Source organism: Lemur catta, chromosome 1, assembly GCF_020740605.2.
Source record: "Lemur catta isolate mLemCat1 chromosome 1, mLemCat1.pri, whole genome shotgun sequence".
Taxonomy (NCBI): Eukaryota; Metazoa; Chordata; class Mammalia; order Primates; family Lemuridae; genus Lemur; species Lemur catta.
The window spans coordinates 106,965,155-106,991,437 of NC_059128.1; the positions used below are offsets into that span (position 1 = coordinate 106,965,155).

Consider the following 26,283-nt stretch of genomic DNA (forward strand, 5'->3'; position numbering starts at 1 on the left):
TTGGAGCTTTCCTGATTTTGGAGCTTTCTGCCCTACCTTCGAGAGGGGCAAGGTTCCAGCTGCAGAACCCAGGTGGGGGGTGAGGCCTGGGTTTGGGACAGGGTGTTTGTGGCTTAGCAGTGTAACCTCGGAGCCTTTCGAGGGCAGGAGGCCGGGCCCACTGGCCCACAAGGGGGGCCTGGACACCGTCACAGGGGAGCCTTGACACTGTCCCCTGCTCCCCATCCCCAGGGCCTCCCTCAGCAGCTGGCCAGAGCGGGACGTGCCCTGCAGGAGAGCGGAACTGGAGGCCAGCGCTCCATAAAGCTGGACGGCCTTTACTGCCCGGCTTTGTTGCCGGCTGCCCACAGCAACGGCCATTAAAGCCACCTCCTCCACCGGCAGCTGGGGAGCCCCTGAATGTCCCCCCTTTATGGCCTTGGATCAATTCCCCTGCCCCTTGGGGGGTCTCACGGTGCCCTGCCACTGGCCTGTTAGTTCACTATTTGGCCTGGGAGGAGGTGGGGGTGACGCACCCGCAGCCCCACCTTTGCTGACCTGTCATGGAACAGCTGTTTCTTTCACTGAGCCTCAGTTCCCCCACCTGGAAGATGGGGCTTGCTGGAGTCCCAGGTGCTCAGAGGAAGGTTGTTGTGTTTTATCAAATACTTTCCTCAAAAGATGAGGAAACTGAGGCAGGGGTGGTGAAGTCTCTTGTGGTAGCTGGGCCAGGAAAGGTGTGTAGGGAGTGTGAACCGCCCCCCCAGGTCAGAACCTCGGAGCAGGTTTCCCGCCTTGTCCAGGAAGGCCCCGAAGTTCATCGGCCCCTGTAATAGTGTCCTGGGGCTGCCGTGACAATGACCACAAACCAGAGGCTCAGAACAACAGGAATCTGTCCTCTCCCAGTCCTGAAGCCCAGAAGTCTGCATCAGGGTGCCATAGGGCTGGGCTCCCTGCAGGGGTCCCTGGGAGGGTCCCGGCTCTGGGGGTTCCGGGCCCTGAAACAACAAAAAAAGGGTCAGGGGCCTTGGCTTGTGGTCACGTCACTCCAGCTTCTTCCCTAGGTCTGTCTCGCTCTTCTTACGAGGACGTTGGCCATCAAATGTAGGGCCCACCCCACCCCAGTGAGACCTCATCGCAGCCTGACATCTGAGGTCCCAGGTGGATGTCAACTTTGGGGGTGACATGTTCCCCCCAGGGCAGCCCCAGCGATGAAACCTTCTTTGCCCAAGCGCCTGCCATCCCAGGCAGCCTCCTGTGAGTCCTTCTGCCTCACTCTGTGCTCAGCCTGGCCTGCCGTGCAGCTGAGAAAATCAAGGTTCACTCCGTGCACATTTATTAAACAACTACTGTGTGCTTGGCGCCATCGGAGATGCTGGGAACAAAACAGACAAAACCTCAGGCAAATGTGTGAGCTGGGGACTTCAGTGGTGGGAACCCTCCTTGAGAGGGTACCCGGGACAAGGGTTGCACAGCCTAGGGGTCACATACCTGGCCATATGTGTGCATGTGCACACGTGTGCATGTGTGTGTGTGCACCCGCACCCATGGGCCCGGCCAGCCTGTCTACCTGCAGGCCCCACGCCCCTCGGGCAGGGAAGGGGAAACGGGCCTCTCTGGCCACCATAAATCAGCACAGGAATGCAGGCCGGCCAGTCTGGCGCTGGGCTGGCCGGTGGGGCGGAGACAAAGGCCTGGCAGCTGGCCCTCCGTCTGCTCGACCACCCAGGGCAGAGGTCTGGGCCCCCGGCCGCCCTGGCCCCTTTCCAGAAGCCCTCACTTTGTCTCCGTTACACAGATGGGGAAACTGAGGCCCGGGGATGGGCAGAGTAGTCAAGGGGTGGCCAGGCCCTCGACCCACCTCCCCAGCACCCAGCAGCACTGTCCCAGTTGGCAGGAGCTGGGCGTTGTCCTGGGGCCCTAATGACGGATCATCCCAGCTGGAGCTAATTGGTGGTTTCAAGGCCCCCCGCTGTCCGGCCGGCACATTCCCCAGAGCTTAATGTGAAGCCTGGTATTTGTCTCTGCCCCTCCTCTGCAAATTGCACCCCCCCCAGCCTGATGCTGCTGTCTAGTTATCTCTGCCGGCCCCCCGCACCCCATACGCCCCCACCCACTGGCCGAGCCTGTGAGCTGGCGGCTGCGGGATCCCCTGCCCTGGTATCCCAGACAGAGGCCCTCTCCCCACATCGCTCCTGGGGAGTAAGGTCTCGCTCCTTTCTGGCCATAACCTGGCAGGCAGAGACGGTCATTTTATAGCTGGCATCGAGACCCCACGGCGCCAGGTTCTGGTCTCACACCTGCCGTCATGCCTCAGTTTCCTCATCTGTCAAATGGGGTCGTCTCTTGGGAGCCAATGGGCTTGTGTGAGACCCTCAGGACAGTCAGGTGGGCGCTGCCATGGCATGAAGTGTGGCCCCCAGAATGGACAGGTTGAAGTCCAGGATCCCTGGTACCCGTGAAGGGGACCTTATTTGGAAACGGCGTCCTTACAGGTGTATGGTCACACCCCAAGTACCGAAGTTTTGGTTAAGGACGTGTGCGTGTTTAGACGTGTTTAGATACACGAATACTCACCATCGTGTAACAGTCGCCCGTGGTATTGGATACGGGAACACGCTGTGTAGGCACACCCTGTGTGTCGCCTGGCGACACCTTGTTGAGCAATGCGTGACTGCAGTGGATGCAGGGTTGGGAGGAGGCGAGGTGGCCCTGACTCCAGCGGGCTGGGGTCCTTAGAACAGGGCAGACAGAGGCAGAGACTGGAGTGATACGGCCGGACGCCAGGAGCCCTCAGAGCCAGGAGAGGCGGAAGGGTCCACCCTGGAGCCGTGGGAGGCAGCGAGGGTACCCCGACACCTGGATTCTGGACTTCCAGCCTCCGGGGCCGTGAAAGGACGACTGGCTGTTGATTTGTGCTGTGTTAGGGCCCAGGAGGCCCCTACGTGTGCCTTGCTGTCTCGGGGCCTCAGAGTCCGGTTCCCCATCTGCCCAGTGGGACCTCAGGAGACGCTCCAGGGCTGGGGACCCTGTGGCCTCGGGGCCACACGTGGCCTTCTGGATCCTTGAGTGTGGCCTTTTGACTGAATCCACATTTTACAGAATAAACCCTTTTAATTTGTTCTGTGAAGTTTGGATTTGGTCGGGGAGGCCTGGACCCCGGGACCACCGTTCCTGTCCCCGCTGGCAGCCCCCTCCTCCCAGCTCTGTGTGCAGTGGGTGGGGGGATGTAGTTCCCACGCCCGAGCTCTGGCACCGGCTAACCTGTCCACTCTCTGTCCCCACAGCTCTACGAACTTGACGGGGACCCCAAAAGGAAGGAATTCCTAGATGACCTGTTCAGCTTCATGCAGAAGCGAGGTGAGGACTCCCCTGCCCCGCAGGGAGGTCATGAGAAATGGGGTGCGGTGGGAGGGGCCCTGCTGGCCACGGACATGCTGGGCCGGCAGTGCGTTTCCCATGGCTGGAGGCATCCAAAGCTCCTGAGCTGGGAGGGACGTAGGAGATGCCCGAGGGGCAGACACGCTCTGCCGCAGGGGCTCGATGGGGGGGGCCCTTGGGGAGGACGGTGCTGGCTTCCTCCTTGAGCCCCAGGGTGCAATGAGGGGGTCCTTGCTACTGAGACCCCCCCACAGCCTCTGTGTTTGGGGAGCAGGTCAGGTCCCAGCTGGGGGTGGGAGGTGGATGGAACCCTCCCCCAGGCCTCAGTTTGAGGGTCAAGTCCTGGCCCCTCCTCTGCTCCCACCGGGGGCCTCAGTTTCCCCATCTGTAAGTTGGGCCTCACACAGTCCCTGCTGTGTGGCAGTACCACCAAAACTCAGCCGCGAATAGGCACCCTGAACATGCCAAGGCAGGGTGGCCAGTATGTGGTGCACATTTATTGAGCACCAACAGCATACCCGCTGAACCATCCCCTGGTCTGGGCCAAGATGGATCCTGGACAGAGCCCCTCCCCCACCCCAGGAAGTGTCTCGTGACTGTGGCTAGAGGATCGGGCCCAGGGCAGGTCTAGGCAGGCGTCCAGGTGGGGAAACCGAGGCCCAGACACGGAGCCCCGGGATGAGCAAGGCTCAGAGAGGAGCTGGTGGGGCGGGGAGGGCACATGGGGAGCCGGGGGGACCTGCTCCAGCCCCCTCCCCGGGACTATCCCGGGGGTGGGGGGCAGTTGCAATCCATGCTTTTCAAGGAAGGAAACTGAGGCCCAGAGCAGCCTACAGAGGCAGGAAGGGGCGGGGCAGAGGGTGATGTCCCCATCCCCTTGCCACCCTCAGAGGAGCCCAGCTGCCCTGCTTTGTCCAGACAGCCTCCCGCCCATGCTCCGGCTTCTGTAAACACAGGCTGACAGAAGGGAGGGGGGTGGGGGCCGGCCCAGTGGCCACTGCCCAGTGGCGTACGTTAACCCCTCCCGTGCTGGGGTGAAGGAACGCAGCCCCCCGGGGCCCCCTGTGTTATCCACTGAGCCCAGCCCTGGCCGGGGCCTGCGGCCCCTCGTGAGGCCGGAGAGAACTTTGCTCACTGGCTTTATCGCCTTGTCCACACTGTGCACCCCCTCTCCCCCCCAGGGCTCTGAGCTCCCACCCCCAGAGCTGACCTATTTTGCTGGATCCCAGTGCCCAGCACAGCACCTAGTGTCCTGGGGGAGCCCCCAGGTGAGTGTGGGTGAGGCTGGAGGCCCAGATGCCTTAGTCCGGCCCTGCCTCCCTCCATTCCTGGAGGGCAGGAACCAATAAGCTCCTATATGTTCCTCAAAACCCAGCCTCAAGGACCCCTCTTCCCTGCTGCCTTCCTGGACTGTTCCCCTCTGTAATGGGGGGGCCACTGGGGATGAGAATCTGCCAGACCTCCCCACCCTTCACCCCGGACACCACCCTCTGCATCCCACAGGCGTTCTCTCTTTCACTCCAGGCGGAGGGAAAGTAACTGTTTTTCCAGTATCTCTAAGTGAAAGCTTTGAACCACACTTCTCCCGGGGCCGAGGAGGGGTCCTGCCTGTGCCCCCTACCTGCCACAGCAGCCTGACCACCTGACCCTGCAGTTTCCGTGACGACCTCCCGGCCTTCCCTTATCGTGCGGCTGTGCCAGGCTCTGCACCACACTCCCAGCGCCTCTGTAAACATCCTCTGCCTGCCGCAGCGCGGGGCGCAGCCTGGGATTCCTTGTACTCTTCCCAACTCTGAGGCCTCCGCTGGTGTCCTGGGGTGGAGGGGGTGACTCTGGGCGTTCCTGAGGCTGTTTGTGCGGCTGTGGCCTAGGGTGGCTTCTCCCTCTGTCTGGCTGAAACATGGGCTCTGGGAGGGGGTCTGGGGTCTGCCATCCTCCACCCAGGATGTCATTTCACTGGGGGTTTTGCAAACTGGGAGGGGCCTGGAAATGACTCAGGCTGGCAGGAGGTGGTTCTGGAAGGCACAACGTTGGGGCCCCGGGAGCAGAGCAGAGGCCGCCAGCCTCTCGCCTGATGCTGGACCCGGTCTCCAGTGGGTCAAACCTTGGAGCCTCGGTTTCTCCATCTGAAGGGGCTTACCTAAGGAGTGAGTGGTCAGCAGCTCTCGTCTGGGATGAGAGCCCGTCAGTCTTCACCGTTGATGATTGAGTGCCCACTGTATGCCAGGCTGGGTGCTAAGGACCCCTTGCAAGCAGGACAGGCATGGGGGTCACAGGTGGTCTGTAGTTGGCCTTGTATGCCCAGAGTGTCACAGCCAGGGAGAGGGCTTTGAGAGGAGGGGTGGGGGGCTGCCTGTAGCCGGCTTTGGGGAGATGAGGTTGGAGGGATGTCAGTTAGCCCGCTGCCCTTCTGGTATAGCCCACCACCTTCTATTCCCTAAACTGGAAATCCGGCTAACCAAGCCCTCCCCCAGCCCCACTGTGACTGCAGGTCCCCTGGGATCTTGGTGGGAACGGGCCCCTGGGGAGGCAGCGGAGTTGTTTTGGCAGCTGTTGGCAACATGCAGAAGGCATAACAAAGGCCCGAGTGTCTCACGCACGTCCCCAGGTTGGCCCCCAGCGTCTCCCTCCTCTTCACAGCCCGCGTCCCTTACCGGTGGAGAAACTGAGGCAGAGCTACCACCTTGGTGCTCTCTTGAGCAGTGGTTCTCACCCTGGGTGAATCTGCCCCCCCCACCAGGGGACACTGAGCCATGTCTGGGGACATCTGTGGTTGTCACAACTGGGGCTGCTCCTGGCGTGGGGTGGGTGGGGGCAGGGACACTGCTCAGCACCTGCGGTGCCCAGGACGCCCCACCCCAGTGTCCACCCAGCCCGTGTCCGCTGTGCTGACCACAGACTTGCACACATGGCACCGGCGTCCCCGCCTCACCCTCCCCTGCCCTCCCTGCAGGGACACCCGTGAACCGGATCCCCATCATGGCCAAGCAGGTGCTGGACCTGTTCATGCTGTATGTGCTGGTGACAGAGAAGGGTGGCCTCGTGGAGGTCATCAACAAGAAACTGTGGCGCGAGATCACCAAGGGCCTCAACCTGCCCACGTCCATCACCAGCGCTGCCTTTACCCTGCGCACGCAGTGAGTGGCCTGCCATGGCCAGGCAGGGGCCTTCTGAGTGGGCCAAACGGACGGTGCAAAGGGCCTGTGGCAGGAGGACCATGGGGCGAGAAGGGGGTGGTCAGGTGGCCAGAGGCCACCTGGCCACGCCATGAGCCTCAGGCCCCAGAACGTCAGGTGGGGGCATGAGCACCATCAGGCACTAAGGTGACGTGGTCTGAGCATGGAAGGGTCAGCCTAGGCAGTCATGGGGAACAGCATTAAGACAGCGGGAACAGCATCAGGCGCTCTGGGAGCTGCCCAGTGAGTCCAGGGCTGGAGCCAGGAATAGTGGCGCTGTAGTGGGGTTTTACTTTATTCAGAGGGCCACGGGAGCCATGGGAGTGGCCCAGGTGCCATCTTGTCCCCTTGCCTCTGCCCACAGATACATGAAGTACCTGTACCCCTACGAGTGTGAGAAGCGAGGACTCAGCAACCCCAACGAGCTCCAGGCAGCCATAGACAGCAACCGGCGGGAGGGCCGGCGCCAGAGCTTCGGGGGCTCCCTGTTTGCCTACTCGCCAGGCGGGGCTCATGGCATGCTCTCCTCGCCTAAATTGCCTGTGTCCTCCCTGGGCCTCGCTGCCAGCACCAACGGCAGTTCTATCGCCCCAGCCCCAAAGATCAAGAAAGGTAAGGGGCCATGTGGAGCCTGGGGTTTGATCCCAACTCAGCTTCAGCCTGACTGCATGACCTGGCACGGGACACCCTTTCCCTTCTCTGGGTAACGAAGATGGTAGAGCCAAGTGTTGGCGTGGCAGGGGGCAGCCCATCCATCTATCAGTGCTGTGCCCATGGCAGACATTACCAATCAATCACATTTCCCCAACCCACACAGGTGGTGGCAGACATTGCTAATCTGATCAATCTATGTAACCAGTTCCGTGTTGCGGCAGACATTACAAATCAAACATAATTTTTCTATCCTTTGGCCACAGCAGACATTATTAATTGATCACTGTTTTTCCTGTCCACCCTGAGTTGGGCATCATTAATTGAGCACTGTACACTTTCCTAATCCAGGCATCGCTAATCAATCATTGTAGCATCAGCCCAGTCTTTAGCCTGTAGCTGATGCTGTTCATTGCCAGGGATTTTTCTAGCCCCTTGTGCATGGCAGACATTACTGATTGGTCCCTGTGGTCTTTCTCTTTGGACTTTAAAATCCTTCTCAACACAGTCCCGGCAGACATGGAGACTGTAATGTAGATCTGTCAGATTTGCCCTTGAACATCCTCGAAGCTATTGCTAGGTGCTCCTGCACAGGTCACTGCCCCCTTCTGAGCCTGGCCTTTCTTATGTGTAAAGTAGGGGAAACCTCCTTTTCTCTGTAGAGTTGTTGGGGGGCATTCAATGTGTAAAGTGCCCAGCATGCAACTGCCTCAGGTTTGCAGATACCTGACGGTGAGCTCCCGCCACACCTGTAGCAGACATCACCAGTCGATCACAGCTTTCTCTCCCACTGAGCTTCTGAATCCTTCCTAACACAGAAGCACCAACAGCAGCACATGGCAATATGGCCTGTGTTTGCCTGTCTGAATCCCCCCTGCCCATCTGCCACGCGGGCTGGGCTGGCCACTCTGTTTCCTACCATTGCCCTGAGGATCCAATGTGATCCCCATGGTGCCTTGAAAACTTAAGGATTGGTCACATCTAAGGTGAATGGGTCTCACAGACGCTAGTCCATTCGGTCCTTGGTGGGCCTTAGTCTGCCCCTGCCAGCCTTGGGGAGTCCGACAATACCCACTAATGGTTACCAAGTACCCACTGCGCGAGAGGCCCCATGCTGAGCAAGGAGAGAGGAGGTCGTGACCTGGTGGAGCTCGCGAGAGGGCCAGCAACTGCCTTGTTGCAGTGGCAGGTCCACAAAGCCGGGAATGCTGGTCGAGGCGTGCAGAGGGACACGTGTGGCTCCCGAGGAGGTGGCATTTGAGCTGAGACCAGGGAGGTATCAAAATTAGAAAGCTCCTGGGCCAAAGGTTTGGGGTGGGGAACCCAGCAAGCAGAGGCAGCTCCAGGTGCAGCTGTGGGAGAAAACGTTTGGGGAGAAGAAGATATAGCAGGTCAGACTGGGACCAGTGAGCGGGACCCACGAGGATGTTGTTTCAGCTGCAGAGGAGGGGCGGATAGTTAGGAACTGGTTCTGGAGTTGGGCTGCCAGGCTCAAATTTTGGCTCTGTGACCTTGGGAAAGTTATCCATCCTCTCTGAGCCTCGGTTTCCCCATCTGTAAAATGGGGGTGATAAGAGTGTCTAGGTAGATGTGGGTTATTAAAAGAGTCCACCAAGGTGATTCATGTTGAATGCTTAGACGAGACGTGGTAGCTCTTGTTTAGCTAGTATTTTATATGATTATATACTATTACAGTCTCTCTGTAATAGCAATGCCAAATACTATCATAATACTGTTATTATAACTAGTATTGTTAGTTATAAGGTCACCCATATGCCATTGTGACTTTTAGTCACCCTGCTGTTAGAAGGGATTTTATAAACTCTTATATCTTTTCCAAAACCTGTCGACTTCCTTGGGTAGGAAGTGAGCACCCCATCCATAGAGGTATTCAAGAGGGTGCACATTCCTGCCTCAGCTGAAAGGCAGGGCCCAGTCCCTCCTGGCCACCAATTCCTCTCGTCTCCTGTCTAGAGGAGGACTCAGCCATCCCCATCACGGTCCCCGGCCGCCTGCCCGTGTCCCTTGCAGGCCACCCCGTGGTGGCAGCTCAGGCAGCAGCAGTGCAAGCGGCAGCTGCCCAAGCAGCTGTGGCAGCACAGGCAGCCGCCCTGGAGCAGCTGCGGGAGAAGCTGGAGTCCGGGGAGCCTCCCGAAAAGAAGATGGCCCTGGTGGCTGATGAGCAGCAACGGCTCATGCAACGAGCTCTGCAGCAGAACTTCCTGGCCATGACAGCCCAGCTGCCCATGAGCATACGGATCAACAGCCAAGGTACCGACCCAGTGCCCGGACCCTCCTTGTCTCCCACATGGGTAGCAAAATAAGGGCCTTGGAGCCAACATATGTAAAGAGTACCTACAAATCAATAAGAAAAAAAAAACAGTAGAAAAAGGGGGCAGCTATCAAAAGGTGTTCAACTCCAGGCCGGGCGCGGTGGCTCACGCCTGTAATCCTAGCACTTGGGAGGCTGAGGTGGGCGGATCATTTGAGCTCAGGAGTTCGAGACCAGCCTGAGCAAGAGCGAGACCCTGTGTCTACTAAAAAGATAGAAAGAAATTAGGTGGACAACTAAAAATATATAGAAAAAATTAGCCGGACATGGTGGCAGATGCCTGTAGTCCCAGCTACTCAGGAGGCTGAGGCAGGAGGATCGCTTGAGCCCAGGAGTTTGAGGTTGCTGTGAGCTAGGCTGACGCCATGGCACTCTAGCCCAGGCAACAGAATGAGACTCTGTCTCAAAAAAAAAAAAAAAAGTGTTCAACTCCATCCAGTCAGGGATATGCAGATTAGGAAGGAGATATCACCTACCCACAGCTTGATAACATCAAGTATTGGCCAGGATGTAGGGAAATGGGCCCCTTGGTCCTGCTGGTGGATGTGTGCATAGGTGACAATTTGGCAATGTTTATTTTTTTTTCCTGGTTATGGTGGATGGGAAGATAGAGGCTTGCTCTGTGGCCCAGGCTGGAGTGCAGTGGCATCATCATAGCTCACAGCAGCCTCCAACTCCTGGCCTCAAGCAATGCTCCTGCCTTGGCCTCCCAGAGTGTTGGGATTACAGGCGTGAGCCACCTTGCTCGCTTGGCTGGCAATCTCTTTTTTTTTTTTTTTTTGAGACAGAGTCTTGCTCTTTTGCCCGGGCTAGAGTGAGTGCCATGGCGTCAGCCTAGCTCACAGCAACCTCAAACTCCTGGGCTTAAGCGATCCTCCTGCCTCAGCCTCCCGAGTAGCTGGGACTACAGGCATGCGCCACCATGCCCAGCTAATTTTTTTTTTCTATATATATTTTTAGTTGGCCAGATAATTTCTTCTTTCTATTTTTAGTAGAGACGGAGTCTCACTCTTGCTCAGGCTGGTCTCGAACTCCTGACCTCGAGTGATCCACCTGCCTCGGCCTCCCAGAGTGCTGGGATTACAGGCATGAGCCACCTTGCTCGCTCGGCTGGCAATCTCTTTTAAGATAAAAAATGTGTTCACCCTGTGACCTGTTGCTTCTGCCTGGCATCGATAGCAGAGAGCATCAGTGCAGGTGCACGAGGAAACACGTATTTACGCAGGTGTTCATATCACAGTCACATGATGTCATTTGTCACAGTGAAGCCTTGAAAAAAAGCCAACTGTAGACAGATAAAGTCTTATTCAACAAATATATATCAAGTACCTGCTGTGTGCACTGGAGACAACTTGGCTGTGATGATACAGTCCTCGCCTTTACAACACTGGTACAGTGGGCGAGATGGACACGGAACAGAATGGTTCCCAGATGTATTTATCATCCCAAAATGCGGTTTTTCTTCTCCCTACAGCCTCCGAGAGCCGCCAGGACTCAGCCGTGAGCTTGACCGGCACCAACGGCAGCAACAGTATTAGTATGTCTGTCGAGATCAACGGCATCATGTACACAGGTAGGATGGCCCTGGTCCCCCTTGGCGCTGTGCTGGGCACATAGGAAGAAGTCCACAAGCACAGATTTATGGTTAAGCTGAATTTTCTACTTTTCCTATGTAAAAAATGTGGAGTTGGGCACATGGTTCACAGTGGCCACCAGATGGTGCTGTCATCACTGAGCAGCGTGGTTGCTGTGTACGCAGTGGACAAGGCTAATGCAAGAGAAGCTCACGGGAGGGCATTTGTGTCCTAGCAGGTCCAGGGGATCAGTATACTCCTGAAATTAAAGGCAAAATGTGGGTACGGTCATGCTGAATCTTACAGGGGCGAGGGCCAGCGTGTACAGAGGAGACTAAACTCTCCACGACGTGTCTCTTCTGTCCTTGCGTTAGGAGTGCTATTTGCTCAGCCGCCGGCACCCACGCCACCCTTGGCTTCCAGCAAAGGCGGTGGTGGCAGTGGTGGTGCTGGCAGTGGTGGCGGGAGCGGCGGGACCAGCAGCAGCAACCACCCAGGCAGCCGGGGAGGAAACACCGGGACCAGCAGCAGCGGGGGCAGCCAGGCCGGGCCAGCAGGGTCGTCCGCACCCCCCACATCTTCTACCTCAAATAACTCTACGTTGCCTTAACCGCCTCACTCCCCACCCACCACGCCCCCCACCCCAGGAACCCGTCAGACCGGGCAGTGGGGAGGGGGGTATCGAGGGGGGCCAGGCAGGGGCCAGGATGGCAGAAGATACGGGTGGGGAGGGAAGCTATCCACAGAGGAGCCACAGCTGACGCCAAAAAGAAAAAAATATATATACATATATATATATAAAGAAAATTTAATAAAACGGGGGAAAACCAAGGAACACTTGAATTTCTCAGGTTTCGGACATTCAGAGAGTTGCATCTGAGGACAGCAACAGATCAGAACACAGGAGGAAGCAGGTCTTTCCGAGGGCTTTCCTGTGGCCCGGTGTCTGGTCGGACCAGCTGCAACGTCGGGCCAATCTTATTTACCTCATACACCCCTGCACTGTGTGTTTTCATTTTTTTGTCATTTTTCCTTTTTTTTTTTCCTATTCATCACACACTCACCACTCCAAGCTCCTTGTGTTGAATGAAACCCCTGAGCTGAGATCACTGAATTTTTTTTTTCTTATTGCTTTGGGAACTTTTTTTTTTAAGTCATAGTGACATTCAAACTCTGTGGGGATTTATTTTTTTAAATAGGTTTCAGGGGGTTTGTTTTGTAAATATTCTTATTTTATTCTTGGGGGGGGAAAGGAATCAAACCTTAGCAAAAGGAATATCTATATATCTATATATCTATATATATGTGTTCATTCAGGGAAACCGAACTTGAAAAAGCAAAAACAAACAAACAAACAAAAAAGTAATAACCTTTTTGTTTTTCTCATGGCCGATATGGGTTCCTTTGTGCGTGTGCTGGGGTGCGTTGTGCAGCCGGGGGGCCCAGGAGGCTGGATCCGTGGGGCAGAGCTGCCACGAGGATGAACTCAGGTGCTGTGGGCCAGGGGCTGGGCGGGGGTGCATGCTGGGGGCCTGGGGGGCCGGGGGAGGCACATGATGCTGTCTTGCTGACTGTGATATTCCACGATGCTTTTTCTTGTGCTGTGGTCTACCGGGACAGCGCCGAGCGCCAGGCTTTCGCGTCAGGGACCTGGAAGTCTTAATTAGAAAGTGTGGGAAAGGGGTCCAAGCATGGGAGGGGGCTTCCCTCCCTCCCCTGCACCCCGTCACGGCCCCCAGGCTCCTGTCTCAGGGATGAATGTGGCCGTCTGGGGGTTCTTCTCTTGCCTGTGCGGGCTGTTTCAGGGGACGGTCGATGTTGGGGAGGGGGGGTGAGGCCAGGCCTAGCTCAGGGTGAGGATTTGGGGGCCACGGCATCTTAATCATCCCCCACCCCTCAACATTCTAGCTCCTTTTCTCTTTCCCTTCCTCTTTGGGTTGGGACCCCTCCCCCAGATCAGGAGAAAGTGGGGTTCAGGGTGGCTGAGCTGGGTGTACTGCGACTCCAGCTGAGGGGGCAGGAGCCCCTCAGCCCCGCCCTGGGGACCTGTCACGTGGCTTCCTACAGGGCAGCACTGGGTTTTCTTGGGTTTCTCTTGGGGAGGATGGGATTAGCTCAGCTGTTCCTGGGGTGAGCCCGGACTCTCTAATTGGTCCCAGGGAGCCCCCCAGCTCCCCCAACCCCAGCGAGTTGCCTTGGAGACCTTAGGGGGTCCCTAGGCCCCCAGAGTCTGAGTTCACTTTCCTGTTGGCGGTGCAGTGTGTCTTTGGGGATGGAACCTCTCTCTTCAGCTCTCAGGGTCACTGTCACGCAGCCCCCATTGCAGGAGGGGAGGTGGGCATCCTGGGGGTCTCCTCTTGTTTTTTTTTTCTTCTGGAATGTTCTCTCTGCCCCATCTCCTCCGGGGCAGGGGTCTTGGCAGCACAATCATCCCAGGGAAGGGGGTCTTTTTGTCCTATGAGGTTATCTTGCCCCACTGTGAGAACCACCTGGACTTGTCTGAAGTTGGCCTCGACGCCGGCCATCTCCCAGGGCCGTGGAGCCCCTTGTCCTACGATGCAGGCCCCACCCGGTGCGGGGGTGGGGGATGTCTGCTGCATGTTTCTTTCTACCTCAGGTCTGACTTTTGATGCCAAAAACTGCACCCCTGGGGCTGGGCCTCCGGTCCTTCCCTCCTGTGTGCTCTGGGAGCAGCTGTGGCAGGACCTCCACCCTGTGACCCAGGCGGGTGCCTGGACGGCGTGTGCTGTGTGTGCGTATGCGTGTGTCCGTCGCGGATCCAGCCTCCCGGGGGCGGGTGGACAGGCTCTAACTCAGGGGACGTGGGCCTGCTGTTGGAGCTGGCGATTGTAGGGCAGGCGGGCGCAAGGCTGGGGTCCGGTCCGCTTGGCCCACTCTAACAGAAGTAGCTGGAAGGCAGTGGCCACGCTGGCAGTGGAGATGTGAGGGGTCCTCGCGGTTGGACAGAAACTGTGGCCTCCAGGGTCCCCCACTTGACTCCCTGCCACACCCATCTTCAGGGGCAGCTTTTTGGGGTGCAACTCAGCACCCCTATATGGAAACTGGGCTGGGGAAGGGGACATCTGTCCCAGCCTGGAGGACCCTGGAGGTGTGGGCTGCTGGTTGCGGGACTGGCGGGCTTAGCTGCGTGTCAGGTGGGGACCCCACACGCTCAGGGTTGGGAGGGGCTCACTGGGCCCCCCATTCTGGAGATGTTTGTGGACAGGCTACTTCTGGAATCTTCCTGGGGACCTTTAGGGCTGGCCACAGGGCTATCTGGCCGTCCAGCTGTTGGGACAGGCGGGAGGGCGGGGCCGGGGGCGTTGGGGGCAGCTGCGTTAGTTTTTTAACACTTTTGTGCATTTGTACAGTTGCATTTTTTTCTTTTATCATTTTTGCCGACTTTGTTTCTTTTTTTTTTTCCCCTAATTTTGCCTTTGCATTTTTTTTTCCTTGACAAGCATGAATTCAGCCTTTCATTCTTGACCTGTGAAATTTCAGTTTCTCTGGGGTTTGTCAGACGGTGTGGGGACCACGCCTGAACTCAGGTAAAAGGAGGAAAAAATTTTTAAAACTTAAAAAAAAAAAAAAGGTATAAACTACTCTCTCTACCTCTGGCTGGGCCCAGCCTGTCATGCCGGGTGGCCTGTAACAATTTCAGGTTTTTTGTTTTTTTTTTTTTTTTTGCAGAACATTCAGGTATTAAAAGGGAAAAAAAAAAAAGACAAAAAGACCAAAAAAAAGTGTGATTTTGAAATTTAAAAGAACACTGAAAGTTTACATTTTATAATAACATTATTATGCAGATTGTATTTAAACTTCAGAAATATTTAAAACAATTGTAACCCTGTAAAGCTGATGAGATATTAAAACAAGACAAAACACTTCTGACTTTTAACAGAAAACTGTCTCCTGTAGTGGCGTTTTTGTTGGCATTCGACCCCGAGGGGACCCTGAGCGATGTCTGGGGACATTTGTGGTTGTCACCACTGGGGGTGCTCCTGGTGGGGAGTGGTGGCTCCAGCCTGTGCCCACAGAGAGACCCGTGTCTAAGTCACCGCTGAAAGGGGATGCCCAGCCACTCTGGGTTATCTGACTGAAGCCCCCAGGGCAGGTGGCAGCCTACTCCTGCCTCAGGACCTTTGCACGAGCTGTTCTTACAGCCGGAATGGACTTCGCTCGCTGCTGTGAGAGGCTCCTTCTCATGCCCTGTAACCGAGACACACACAATCCCCACCCGCCCATGTCTGGACACGGAGGACATCCCTGTCCTATTTGGGTGAGATGTGTGGAGCTCCCCAGCCTGTGCCCTCCGCAGCAGCCCAGGTGGAGCATCTGGGGCGGCCGGGATGCAGATCCCGCGTGGTTTGCTTTCATTCTCCTCATTCCCCTCCGCCACTGCCTGACCCCAGGGACCCACCTGCTAGGCACAGGCAAAGCCTCTTGGGGAGGCTGGGTGTGGGAGGGAGGCAGGGGCCTTTTGCTATGTTGACACCATCTTCACCTTTTACCTTTCCGCACCATGTGGCCCCAGGAAACAAGACCAAGGGTGGAATTCAGCCCTTGGGTGGCCACAGTCTGTAACCCCCAGACTGTCCCTTGGCCTCAGTCCCCAGAGAGCAGCAGGGCAGGAGGTTCCCCGGGGTATCCAAGCTGCCCTCCGCCCTCCGGTGCTCTACACCCAGAGGACGTGACTGGCTGAAGGTCAGTGTGGCCGGAAGGTGGTCAGGGCCAGACTCCAGCCGCCGGCACCCCTGCCCACCGGCTCCAGCCCAGGCCAGCCGTGGCCGGTCCCTCCCCAGGGCTGCCTGAGGAGTCAGGGAAAAACAACCCTCTCCCCACCAGTCCCAGCCGGTTGGTTCCTGAAACCCATTTTAAACACCCAGCATTTTCCACTCCTGCCAGAAATTCGTCTGCCTCACCTCGATGCCGGAGGATGGAGGTCACCCTGCCTGTCCCCCAGGGAGATAAGGGAAGAGCTATGATTTAAAAAAAAAAAAAAAAGGCCCCTTTCCGACAAACTGGATGGTCAGGTCCTGTTCATTCCTCCCTCACAGCCTCCCTTGGCACCCAGGAGGCGAAACTCAAAACCACGTTGGATGAGCAGAGCGTGGAGGCTGTGTGACTGGGACACCCCAGAGAGAGTTTCCCTTGAGCCATCTGCCTTCCCCTCCACCATCAGCACCCATATCAGAAAGGCCCCAGAGCTGCTGGTCTGGTCTGTGGGTCTGCGGAGGGAGGCAGGGCAGCGGCCGAGATGGGTCTGGTTTGGCTCAACCGAGTGTGCCCAGTGCCTGCAAACAGGCAGTGCTCCATAAATCCATGGGAAGTGAAGAAAGTGGGGCTTATACCCAGAGGGGTTGTGTGTGTCTCTGTGCCTCAGTTTCCCTGTTCCGCTCACCACCCCCCACCCCTTCATGCCCTCCCAGCCTCAGGTTTGGGAGCAGCTGCACAGCTGACACCAATGAGGTCTGGCCGCTGGGTGGTCCAGAGACGCCCCCAAAGTGTGGCTTTTGTCCACTGCTTTGACACAACTTGTCTGTCCTCATTCCAGGAACCAGGCTGGGGGCGGGGTGATCTCTGACCTTGCACTGAAGCCTGGCCCAGCAGCGTCCCTGGGGAGAGGAGGAGGGAGGGGAACACTGCTTGGCTGCTTGGCCGGGGGCTAAGCCATGGCAGGGGCCCAAACTGCAATCCATCTGTCCACCAGCGTCACCGGGCATCCAGCACTAGCACCCCACCTCTGGTGGCTGCCACCCTTGTTGCACAATTGGTCCCCTGCAGCTCACACCTGCTGGGTCTGCCCCAGGATCCTGGAACCCTGGAATCTATAAACCTAAAAACCATACAGGCCAAATGTCCCTGGATGAGGACCAATCCCACCACCCCTGGAGAGTCCTCCAAGGAGCCTGCCACGGGGAACCACAGCATCCTCCATTTGCAAGTGGGGAAACTGAGGCCCAGAGCTGCACAGTGACCTGCCCCACAGCTCAAAGTGGTGAAATCAGCTGTGTGTGGTGGCTCTCCTCTGTAATCCCAGTACTTTGGGGGGGCCGAGGTGCTAGGATCGCTTGAGCTCAGGAGTTTGAGATCAGCCTGGGCAACATAGTGAGACCCCGTCTCCACAAAAAACAGTTTAAAAAAAATTTGCTGGGCATGGTGGCTCCAGCCTATAGTCCCAGCTACTTGGGAGGCTGAGGCAGGAGGATGGCTTGAGCCCAGGAGTTGGAGGCTGCAGTGAGCTGTGATGACGCCACTGCACTCCAGCCTGGGTGAAGTCAGCCCTACGTCCTCCTGAATTGGTGTTGGAAAGGTGTAAATTAGCATTCAAGGTGATTTCTCTTCCTTGCTCACACTTTAAAAGCAACCTTGGAGGAAATTGGAGGCATCAGCCGGTCCTGGGGACGGACTCCTAACTTTCAGAGATAAAATAAAATCAAATCTGGGCTCCACTCACTCCCTCCACGGCCCTGCCCCAGGGCCTTTGCACAAGCCTCTGACCCGGCACCATGCCCTGGGGGGTGTTAGTTCCCTGCTCAAATGCAGCTCCTGGGGGGTGCTGCTCCTGCGGACCCCCAGCCCCGGGAGGTCCCCCGCGGGGGTCGCGCTCGTGTCTAGGGGGCCCAGGGAGGGTTAGGGTGACCCTGCCCGGGTCTGCCCCAGCCAGTGGCTCACGCGTGCCACCTGGTGGCCGAGCCGGGCCGCGAGCCCCTGCCCGGAGCTGCCGGGTGGCCGACTTTCACCCAAATTCTCCCGGTTCCAAGGGCTGCCCACGCAGTTTTTGTTTAAATCCTGTTTTCAGACTTGGCCCGGGGCCGGCAGCCGCGACCCACGCTCAGGCGCTGCGCGGACAGAGCCCGCGACCCGCACCGAGTCGCCCGCTGGAATTTCAAATTCAGGGCCCCCAAAGCGGCGAGGTCAAAGGGGAGAAGCAGGCGTCAATCAGGAAGCATTTAATTACGACGTACCGAGAGCGAACTAGAGACGCGATCTGCTCTCCGCGCAGTGTCGCCTTCAGGCCCGTGAGGTCGGGACTTTGCTATTCCTATTTGCACATTAAAAAAGGATCCGAGAGGTTTAGTCACTTGGCCAAAAACGCCCAGCAGGGAAGGCCCAAGGCAGACCCCCAGGCTCTGGAGGTACTGTCTTCTCGCAGAAGGCCCTTGGCCTTGCAGAAAGTCGCCTCCTAAGACCTCTAACCCGCCCGCGCGACCCCCGGTGCCCCACTGAAAAGTCCAGCGCACAGGGCAGCCCCCTCCCCCGAAGCTGGTGCGCACGCGCAGATGTGCCAAACGCTGGGCCCGTGCAGGCGCCTCTCTAGCCCGCGCGGTGCAGTGGTCCCGCGTCTCGCTGGTGATGACGGACATCCGGGGCGGTTGGGGAGGCAAGATGGCGGCGCCCATGGAGGTGGCCGTGTGTACGGACTCAGCGGCCCCGCTGTGGAGCTGCGTTGTGTGGGAGCTGCACTCGGGCGCTAACCTGCTCACGTACCGCGGCGGCCAGGCAGGACCCCGCGGCCTGGCGCTGCTCAATGGCGAATACCTGCTGGCGGCGCAGCTGGGCAAGAACTACATTAGCGCCTGGGAGCTGCAGCGAAAGGTGCGGCGGCGCTGGCCTGCCGCTGGGCTCCTTTGTTGGGGAGGGGGGCGCGCGGGGCGCCCGAGACCAAGGTCGGGGTAAGGGACAGTGTGTGTAGGGGGTCCCGGACGCGCTCTGAATCAGGGTGGGGAGGTCAGGTTAGGGCGCTCTACGCATGCGTGGGCCTGGGGCCTTTTGGGGGTAGGGAGGTGTGCACCCTGGGGCGGGTGGGATCAGCGGGACGCTCTGCGCACGCGCGGAGCTGAGGGTGGACTACGGCCCAGGCAGTGGCGGGGGGCGGGTCTCTAGGCAGCCGGCCTTGGGCACGCGCACATGGAGAAATGGGGGCAAACTGGAGGTCCTTTGGGGCGACTGCACACACAGGAACCAGGAGCGCGAAATTTGATTAAGGATGCAGTCTGGGGTTGCGTGGATCTTGTGGTTTTAGAGGAAGAGAGAAGGTCCGACGTCTAGGGGAACCTCCTGAAGGGGTAGCCCTGGCCCAGGAGACTCATGCATTTGTAGCCCCCAAAGTGTGACACAAACCTTCGTCATCCACCCACTATTTCCTCTCTGTCAGCAACCCCAAAATGCAGCCCCTGAAGCTGCCCCATCTGCCCCCTGAGATCTCTTGGGGCAGACTCCATCCTCTGGTATCACCTGAGCAGTGTACCCACTTTAGAGGGGAGGAAACTAAGGCTCAAGGACATAGGTTGGACGTTAGGAGAGAAGGGATTGGGGCCCAAGCCTACTGGCCATTGGGCTCTCAGGCCCCAGAACCCTCTTGAACCCTCTCTGCCCGACCAGGGTCCCTTTGGCCCCTCTACCCCCAGCACTGGACTGCTTATGTCCTCCACCTCCAGCTTTCAAAGCCTGGTGTGAACACCTCCTGGACAGACCATGCATTTCTTCAAACCACCCCTGTTCCCAACTCCTTTCCAGTGCTTGGGAGTCTAGTCCTCTGGACTAACCAGCTGCCTGGGCATCTCCTCCCCTCACCATTCTCCGTTGCCGTAGCGGCCCCATGTCCTGCACGAAGCTCATGAGGCCTGTTGTGTGTCCCTAGGACCAGCTCCAGCAGAAGATCATGTGTCCCGGGCCTGTCACCTGTCTGACCACATCACCCAATGGTCTTTACGTCCTGGCGGGAATTGCAGAAAGCATATATCTGTGGGAGGTAAGAGGATCGGAGTACGGGAGTTTTCACACAGGACATACCTACCTTGGGAGGGAGCCCACCTGAGTCTCACCTGCATGGCACCAGGAAGCCACCATGAGGTTTAGATCCCAGGCCTGGGGCACCTGGACCAATGATCACTTGGGGGTCTGGTTCCCCTCAAAAACCTTGCGAGTCCCAAAGAGACCTGGTCTTTAAATGGCCATCAGTGTTCACTGTGCAGAGTGCAGGGCAGCCCGGTCCCTGACACGCACTCTGCAGGCTCCTTTGGGGCCAGCGTCTCTTGCAAGCGGGTGGTTGCACTTGGCAGTTGTCTCTGCAGGAGGGCAGGGCCAGGTTTTTTTTAAATCCACCCCCCCCTTGTCTTACCACTGGGGAAACCAAGTGACAGCACTGCCCAAACACACGCACAGCCCAGTTCCTGTCATGCAGCCTTGGCACAAGACAGAGAGTCAACATTTTCGGCTTTGCGTTTGTGCTGACCACCCAACTCTGTCCTGGTCGGAGAAAGCTGGCTTGGGTGGTACTAAATGAGTGGGCATGGAGACATGCCCGTAAAGCTTTATTTGCAAATCCAGACCTTTATGGGGTTTGGCCCTCGGCTGCTGGCTTGGCTCATTGGCCATGTTGTTACAAACTGCCCATTATATTGGGGGGGGGACCTGCCCTCACCTCATGTGGAACAGGGTGGACAGTGCGGGATGCCTCCCCCAGGGGGCTGTCGAGAGAACTATGTGGCCTGGGCGTGAGGTTTCTGAGTGATGGGGCATCCAGGGCTTTTAAACCTCAGTCTATGACTTTGAAACGAGATGCAGTTACTTAGGCAGAGAGAGGGAAACTGAGGTAGGGAGCGGTGCCTCACAGTTTGCCCATCACTATAGAAGTCCTCACCCTGGTCACTGACAGCCTGGTATGGAGGACACAGGTAGAAATCAAATGGCTCATTGTACGATGGGAAATGTCCCAGTTCCTGAGGAGGGCCTGTCTGCGGTGGAGCAGGGGTGCTGCCTCGCCCAGGTGAGCTATGACCACGAGGGGGCACCCCACAAGGCCAGCCAGAGGCCAGAGCCCAGGCCAGGAGTGGCCTGGCTGTACCTGCCGCTGTTGTGGGGTGAGTGGAGAGAGAGCTGTGAATCCTGGTGCAGGGGCTGTGGGCTCAGCAGCTGGTCTGTCCCTCTTGCTGGCACCTAGTGACAAGGACCTCCCAGGGGTGTGATGGGGCCCATGCTTGTCCCAGCCCTCAGACTCAGAGATAGTAAAGGTCACGTGAGCTGGCCTCTTTGCAGTTTGGGGTTGACCTGGACCCCATTTAATCTGGTACCATTCAGTCCTCCAGCGCCCTGGGTTAGGCCCATCTTGTAGGCCAGGAAACTGAGGCCTAGAGAGGGGGCATGACTTGTCAGCCCCCGGGGGCTCCAAAGGCACAGCAGTAATGTATCCTTTTCCAGTTCTGGAGACTAGAAGTCCAAAATCAAGGTGTCAGCAGGGCAGTGCTACCCCACGTGCCTCTTCCAGCTCCCAGGAGTGGCCAGCAGTCCTTGGCGTCCCTTGGCTTGTAGATGAGTCACTCAGTCTCTGCCTCTGTCGTCACATGGCCTCTTGTGTGTGTGTCTGTCCAAACCTCCCTCTGCTTACAAGGACACCAATTCCCTCAGATTCAGGGCACACCCTACTCCAGCTTCATCTTAACTAATTATGTTTGCAAAGACCTTATATCTGAATACGGTCACATTCACAGGTCCCAGGAGTCAGGACTTGAACATATTTTGGGGGACGTACACCTCAACCCATAACAGCATCTCTCCCCACCTCCACCCTTCCCCGGCATCCTGCAATAGATTTCGTCTCCTGCCACTGCCCCAGCACCTGCCAATGTCCCTCTTCCTTAGACTGAACCGCCAGCCTTCCTGCTGGTGCTCGAGTCACCCCCGCCGGGGGGAACACCCCCAGCCCTCTGCCAGCCACTGTCACAGCCTGCCCGCAGGCAACTTCTCATGGTGATCAAACAGTCCTGAGGTCAGCCTGGAGGTCCCAAGTGCAGCCATTCCCGAGAGACCCACACAGGAACCCCCATGCCACCTCTGTGGTTGGTCCTGGGGCAGGGGACACCCACTGGAGTGAACGCATGGTGATGTGGCAGTGGGGGCTGCTGGGAGCTGCAGCCCTGTGTCCTTCCCTGACCCAGTGCCCTTGCCCCCTCCCAGGTCTCCACCGGGAACCTTCTGGTCATCCTGAGCCGGCACTACCAGGACATCTCCTGCCTGCAGTTCACGGGGGACAGCAGCCACTTCCTGTCGGGGGGCAAGGACTGCCTGGTGTTGGTGTGGAGCCTCTGCAGGTAGCGCCCGGGACCCGCACCCCAGGGTCCCACCAGGAAGCTATGCACTGAGGCTGGAGGTAGAAGGGGCTGCGCCTGGGGGCTGGAGTACAGAGGATGGGGCGATTGTCCAGGGGTGCCTGGCTGCCTGCGTTGGGGTCCGGGGTGCTGTGGGGACCATTCTGGAGTTGACTCAGGTGAGGTGGTAGATGCCGGGTGGAGGCAGGTGTGCAGGCAGTGAATGCACAAGGACCTGGCCTGGGGGCCGCACCCCTCCAGTCCTGAGCTCCTGCCCCTCCCCCAGTGTGCTGCAGGCCGACCCCTCCAGGATCCCTGCCCCCCGGCACGTCTGGTCTCACCACACGCTCCCCATCACAGACCTGCACTGTGGCTTCGGGGGGCCTCTGGCCCGGGCGGCCACCGCCTCGCTGGACCAGACTGTGAAGGTAGAGCCCGCCCTACTCAGTCTGTGAGCCGCAGGCCCCTGGCTGGGAGCAGTGACTCGCCTCCTCCCCCGCTGCTGTCAGTGCTCCAGACAGCTCGTAATCCCCGATGCTCCCAGCCCAAGGACGTCCCCAAAGGGTGGACAGTCCAGGTCTGTCAGCCTGGAAATTCCCACTCAGCCACCCATGCCCGGCGCCCTGGCCAACATCGGGAAAATTTGAGGGCATCACTGCCCTTGAGTCTTGGCTGGGGGTCCAGGGAGAGAGACCCAGGGGTCACTGGCCTGGGGAGGGACCCCCATTTCAGAACAGACCGAGTCCCTCAGCCCCGGGGCAGGGTCTCCCGGTGGGGGCTGGCCCGGCTCTCAGTGTCCGCACCCCGGCCCCTGTGCCCACTCGGCCCCCACTCCCCCCACGCGCCCCTGCCCTGCAGCTGTGGGAGATCTCCTCGGGCGAGCTGCTGCTCTCAGTGCTCTTTGACGTGGGCATCATGGCCGTGACCACAGACCTGGCCGAGCACCACATGTTCTGCGGCGGCAGCAACGGCTCCATCTTCCAGGTGGACCTCTGCACCTGGGTGAGTGGCTGGCGGACAGTGTGGGAGGACTGGACCCTGCGGGCGCCAGTCCCCGCTGCTCACCCCCGCGTGCCCCCCACAGCCCGGGCAGAGGGAGCGGAGCTTCCAGCCAGAGCAGGACACCGGGAAGGTCTTCAAAGGACACAGGTGGGGACTCGGGCCTGGGGCTCCCAGGTGTGTCCTGGGGGCGGGGTGCTGGCACTTCCTCTGTGCACCTGAGCAGTGGGACTCTGACACCTGCCCGTCTGCCCCAGGAACCAGGTGACCTGCCTGTCGGTGTCCACTGACGGCAGCGTGCTGCTCTCGGGCTCCCACGATGAGACCGTGCGGCTCTGGGACGTGCAGAGCAAGCAGTGCATCCGGACAGTGGCGCTCAAAGGTGGAGCCTGGCCTGTCCCGGCCTGTCCCGCAGACGTGCGAGAGGGGGGGGTGTGGGGCCGGGGTGGGGCCTGACCGCCGCCCGCCCCCAGGCCCCGTGACCAACGCCACCATCCTGCTGGCACCCCTCAGCATGCTGAGCTCGGACTTCAGGCCCAGCCTACCGTTGCCCCACTTCAACAAGCACCTGCTGGGCGCCGAGCACGGGGACGAGCTGCGCCGTGGGGGCCTCACCCTGCGGCTGGGCCTACACCAGCAGGTAGGGCCCCCGCAGGCGCCACACCCCCCGGGCCCTCGGGAAGAACTCTCCAGCTCTCACCCTTCCCTCCTCCCATTCTGGACCCGTGGGGCCGGCTCCACCCTGGCAGGGCACTGGTGGGTACGTCCTACCGAGGGGACGGTGACAGCAAGGCAGCCTCCACATTCCCTTGGTAACCATGGTCACTGCAGTGTGGACTGGAGGCTCCAGAATGTTAAACTCCTTGCCGCAACCCCCGAGGGCCGAGCTGGGCAGCCCACAGCCCCACCTTCCTGCCACAGGCGGCTCCAGGACGCTCAGCGAGATCTTTCTGCAAAAGGCCAGGGCAGAAGGGTTCCTGTCTGGGCTTCTGAAGGTGCAAAAGCGGCCCTAGGTGCAGGGGGCGGGGGTCCTGGGCAGCCCTGCCAGCTCCGGGCAGTTCCCCAGTGCATTGGGGCTGCTTCCCAGCCCTGCATAGACTTTCCATCTGTGGGGACTGAGCCCCATTCTGGGACGTTCCACACGGTGCGGGGCAGGCCTCGGGGCACTCATGGGAGCCATTGCGGTGGGCTGGGCTGGGCCAGGACTGGGGGCTGAGAGGTCCCTGGGGCTGCTAGAAGCTTCCCTCCGACCTTCAGGGAGCCATCGGCGTCCTTGGTATCTGGTGTCACTGACTATCTCCCTTGCTGGGCTCCGGGCACTTGGCACTCCTCCCCCCGCTGCTGTCTTCCTACATGAAGTACGAATTGATTTTTTATCTGAAGGGTGCCTGTCCTGCAGGCCCCGCACCCAGGAGACGCCGTTATCTCTGCTGGGAGATTGGAGCATGGCTCTGTGTCTGCCCAAACCCGCAGGCTTGGGGGCAGGCAGTAGGGACAGAAGCCGCCCACTGGCTGTCCCCTGTTGCCACCTGCTGACTGGCCCCTGGCAGTGTGGGAACAAGGGGAGACCTGAGTTCAAAAAATGCCGGGACCTTCCAGAGTGAAACGGGTCTCTGCCACTCGGTGGCGTTTTGTGTCCTAGCTCTGCCTGCTCCAGCAGGGCAGCTATGGCTCCCGTGGTTCCTGCAGGATTGTGGCCAGGCCTTCCAGCGGTGCCACCTCCTCCCTGGCCCCCCAAGCCGGGCTCCCTCCCTGACTCCAGGGCCTCTAGCCCTCTGTACCCCGTGTTCCCAGCCAGCTCCACCTGACTGTCCACACGGTGGGTGGGGGGGGCCTGGCTGCACTCAGGCCCTGCCTTGTCCATTGCTGTGGAATCACGTGAGGTCCCGAGGGGGTGTCAGCCTTTCCCACAGATGGGAGTGGGGGCACCCATGGCGGGCAGATGGCCGGGGTGGGCCCCAGGCTCCCATGAGCCCAATGTCATCCAGGAGATGGATGCCCCCCAGTCACCGCAGCCATGTCCATCTGCCCTGCCCAGTCCTTCTGCTCAGGGCAGTGGCCTAGCATGGCGGTCAGGCCCTCCCTGTGGGCTGTCCACAAGGCCCTTGCCCAGCCCTCTGTTCTGGAGCCTTCTTAACTCTGGTCTCGTCCTTCAAACCCCACGCTGTGCTGTGACCAGTCCCAGGTGCAGAGGCCTGGAGCAGATTTGAAGAGTAGGGAGCACGTGGTGGGCTTGGGGGTGTAGCCAGCAGCCTTGAGAGGGATTGGCAATCACCCCCCCACCCTGCCTCAGTCTCCCCTTCTGTCAGGGGCATCCTAATTAGGATGACATGGGTGCAGCGTGGGGTGTGAGACAAGAGCCCCAGGGTCACCTACCTGCCCGATGTGTTGCAGGGCTCTGAGCCCAGCTACCTGGAGCGGATGGAGCAGCTGCAGGCGGTCATGTGCAACACCATGGAGAAGGTGGGCAGGGCAGGGCCTGGCTGGTATCTGAGGGGGTGTGGCCCTGCCCTTGGTCCTGCTGGGTGGGGATGGGTGATCCTTATCCTTGCAGCTGGGGTGGATTGTCCAAGGTCGCCTCCGTCCTCTGACCCCGCGCCCCTCCCCCAGAACGTCCTGGGTGGCCAGGACCAGCTGCGGGTCCGCGTGACCGAGCTGGAGGACGAGGTGCGCAACCTGCGCAAGATCAACCGTGACCTCTTCGACTTCTCCACGCGCATCATCACCCGGCCGGCCAAGTGAGGCGGGGCCGCTGCTGGGGCAGACCCCGCCCCAGGAAGCTCGTCTGGCAGAGTGTGGTCCGGGCCCCTGCGCCAGCCAGCCAAGCGGGGCGAGCCTTGCCAGAGGTGGCCCCCAACACTCCGGGGCCAGACTCGCTGAGCCAGTGTTGTATTTTGTTTGGGGTTTTTCGTCCTGTGATTGGGTGGATTTGTCTCATGTCACTGCACTGATGTCTTGTGTCACGTTAGGTCATGTTGGTGCTGGTCAGTTTTTAACAAAAGATGACACGAAAACTCTCCTCTTTGCCTGGGTGTGTGCCCCTCGAGGGCTGGTGGCCCGGTACTCAGGGCCTTGCTGGAGTGGCAGAGGCCGGGCTGAGC

The 26,283-nt window shown here is 59.0% G+C and overlaps 2 protein-coding genes across 2 annotated transcripts in view; both read left to right on the top strand.

Moving 5' to 3' along the window:
- Nucleotides 1–12,593, top strand: part of ARID3A (AT-rich interaction domain 3A) — a 28,547-nt gene extending 15,954 nt beyond the window's left edge. Inside the window, exons 3-8 of the mRNA XM_045543100.1 lie at nucleotides 3,267–3,339; nucleotides 6,314–6,497; nucleotides 6,901–7,148; nucleotides 9,162–9,458; nucleotides 10,994–11,092; nucleotides 11,468–12,593. Coding sequence (XP_045399056.1) covers nucleotides 3,267–3,339; nucleotides 6,314–6,497; nucleotides 6,901–7,148; nucleotides 9,162–9,458; nucleotides 10,994–11,092; nucleotides 11,468–11,703 — 1,137 coding nt within the window. The 3' untranslated portion in view covers nucleotides 11,704–12,593. The remainder of the gene's footprint in view (nucleotides 1–3,266; nucleotides 3,340–6,313; nucleotides 6,498–6,900; nucleotides 7,149–9,161; nucleotides 9,459–10,993; nucleotides 11,093–11,467) is intronic.
- A 5,370-nt stretch (nucleotides 12,594–17,963) lies between these two features.
- Nucleotides 17,964–26,199, top strand: WDR18 (WD repeat domain 18). Its single transcript, XM_045543305.1, has 10 exons — nucleotides 17,964–18,692; nucleotides 19,738–19,848; nucleotides 22,053–22,186; nucleotides 22,470–22,611; nucleotides 23,042–23,185; nucleotides 23,268–23,332; nucleotides 23,440–23,564; nucleotides 23,656–23,822; nucleotides 25,577–25,645; nucleotides 25,793–26,199. The coding sequence occupies exons 1-10, from the start codon at nucleotides 18,450–18,452 to the stop codon at nucleotides 25,922–25,924; spliced, it is 1,332 nt and encodes a 443-aa protein (XP_045399261.1). The 5' UTR covers nucleotides 17,964–18,449; the 3' UTR covers nucleotides 25,925–26,199.
- Nucleotides 26,200–26,283: the final 84 nt, after the last annotated feature.

Coding starts and splice junctions, on each gene's coding strand:
- WDR18 (XM_045543305.1), top strand. CDS start 18,450: ATGACGGACATCCGGGGCGGTTGGGGAGGCAAGATGGCGGCGCCCATG. Junction 22,187..22,469: donor TTGGTGTGGAGCCTCTGCAG/GTAGCGCCCGGG, acceptor CCCCTCCCCCAG/TGTGCTGCAGGCCGACCCCT. Junction 23,333..23,439: donor AAGGTCTTCAAAGGACACAG/GTGGGGACTCGG, acceptor CGTCTGCCCCAG/GAACCAGGTGACCTGCCTGT.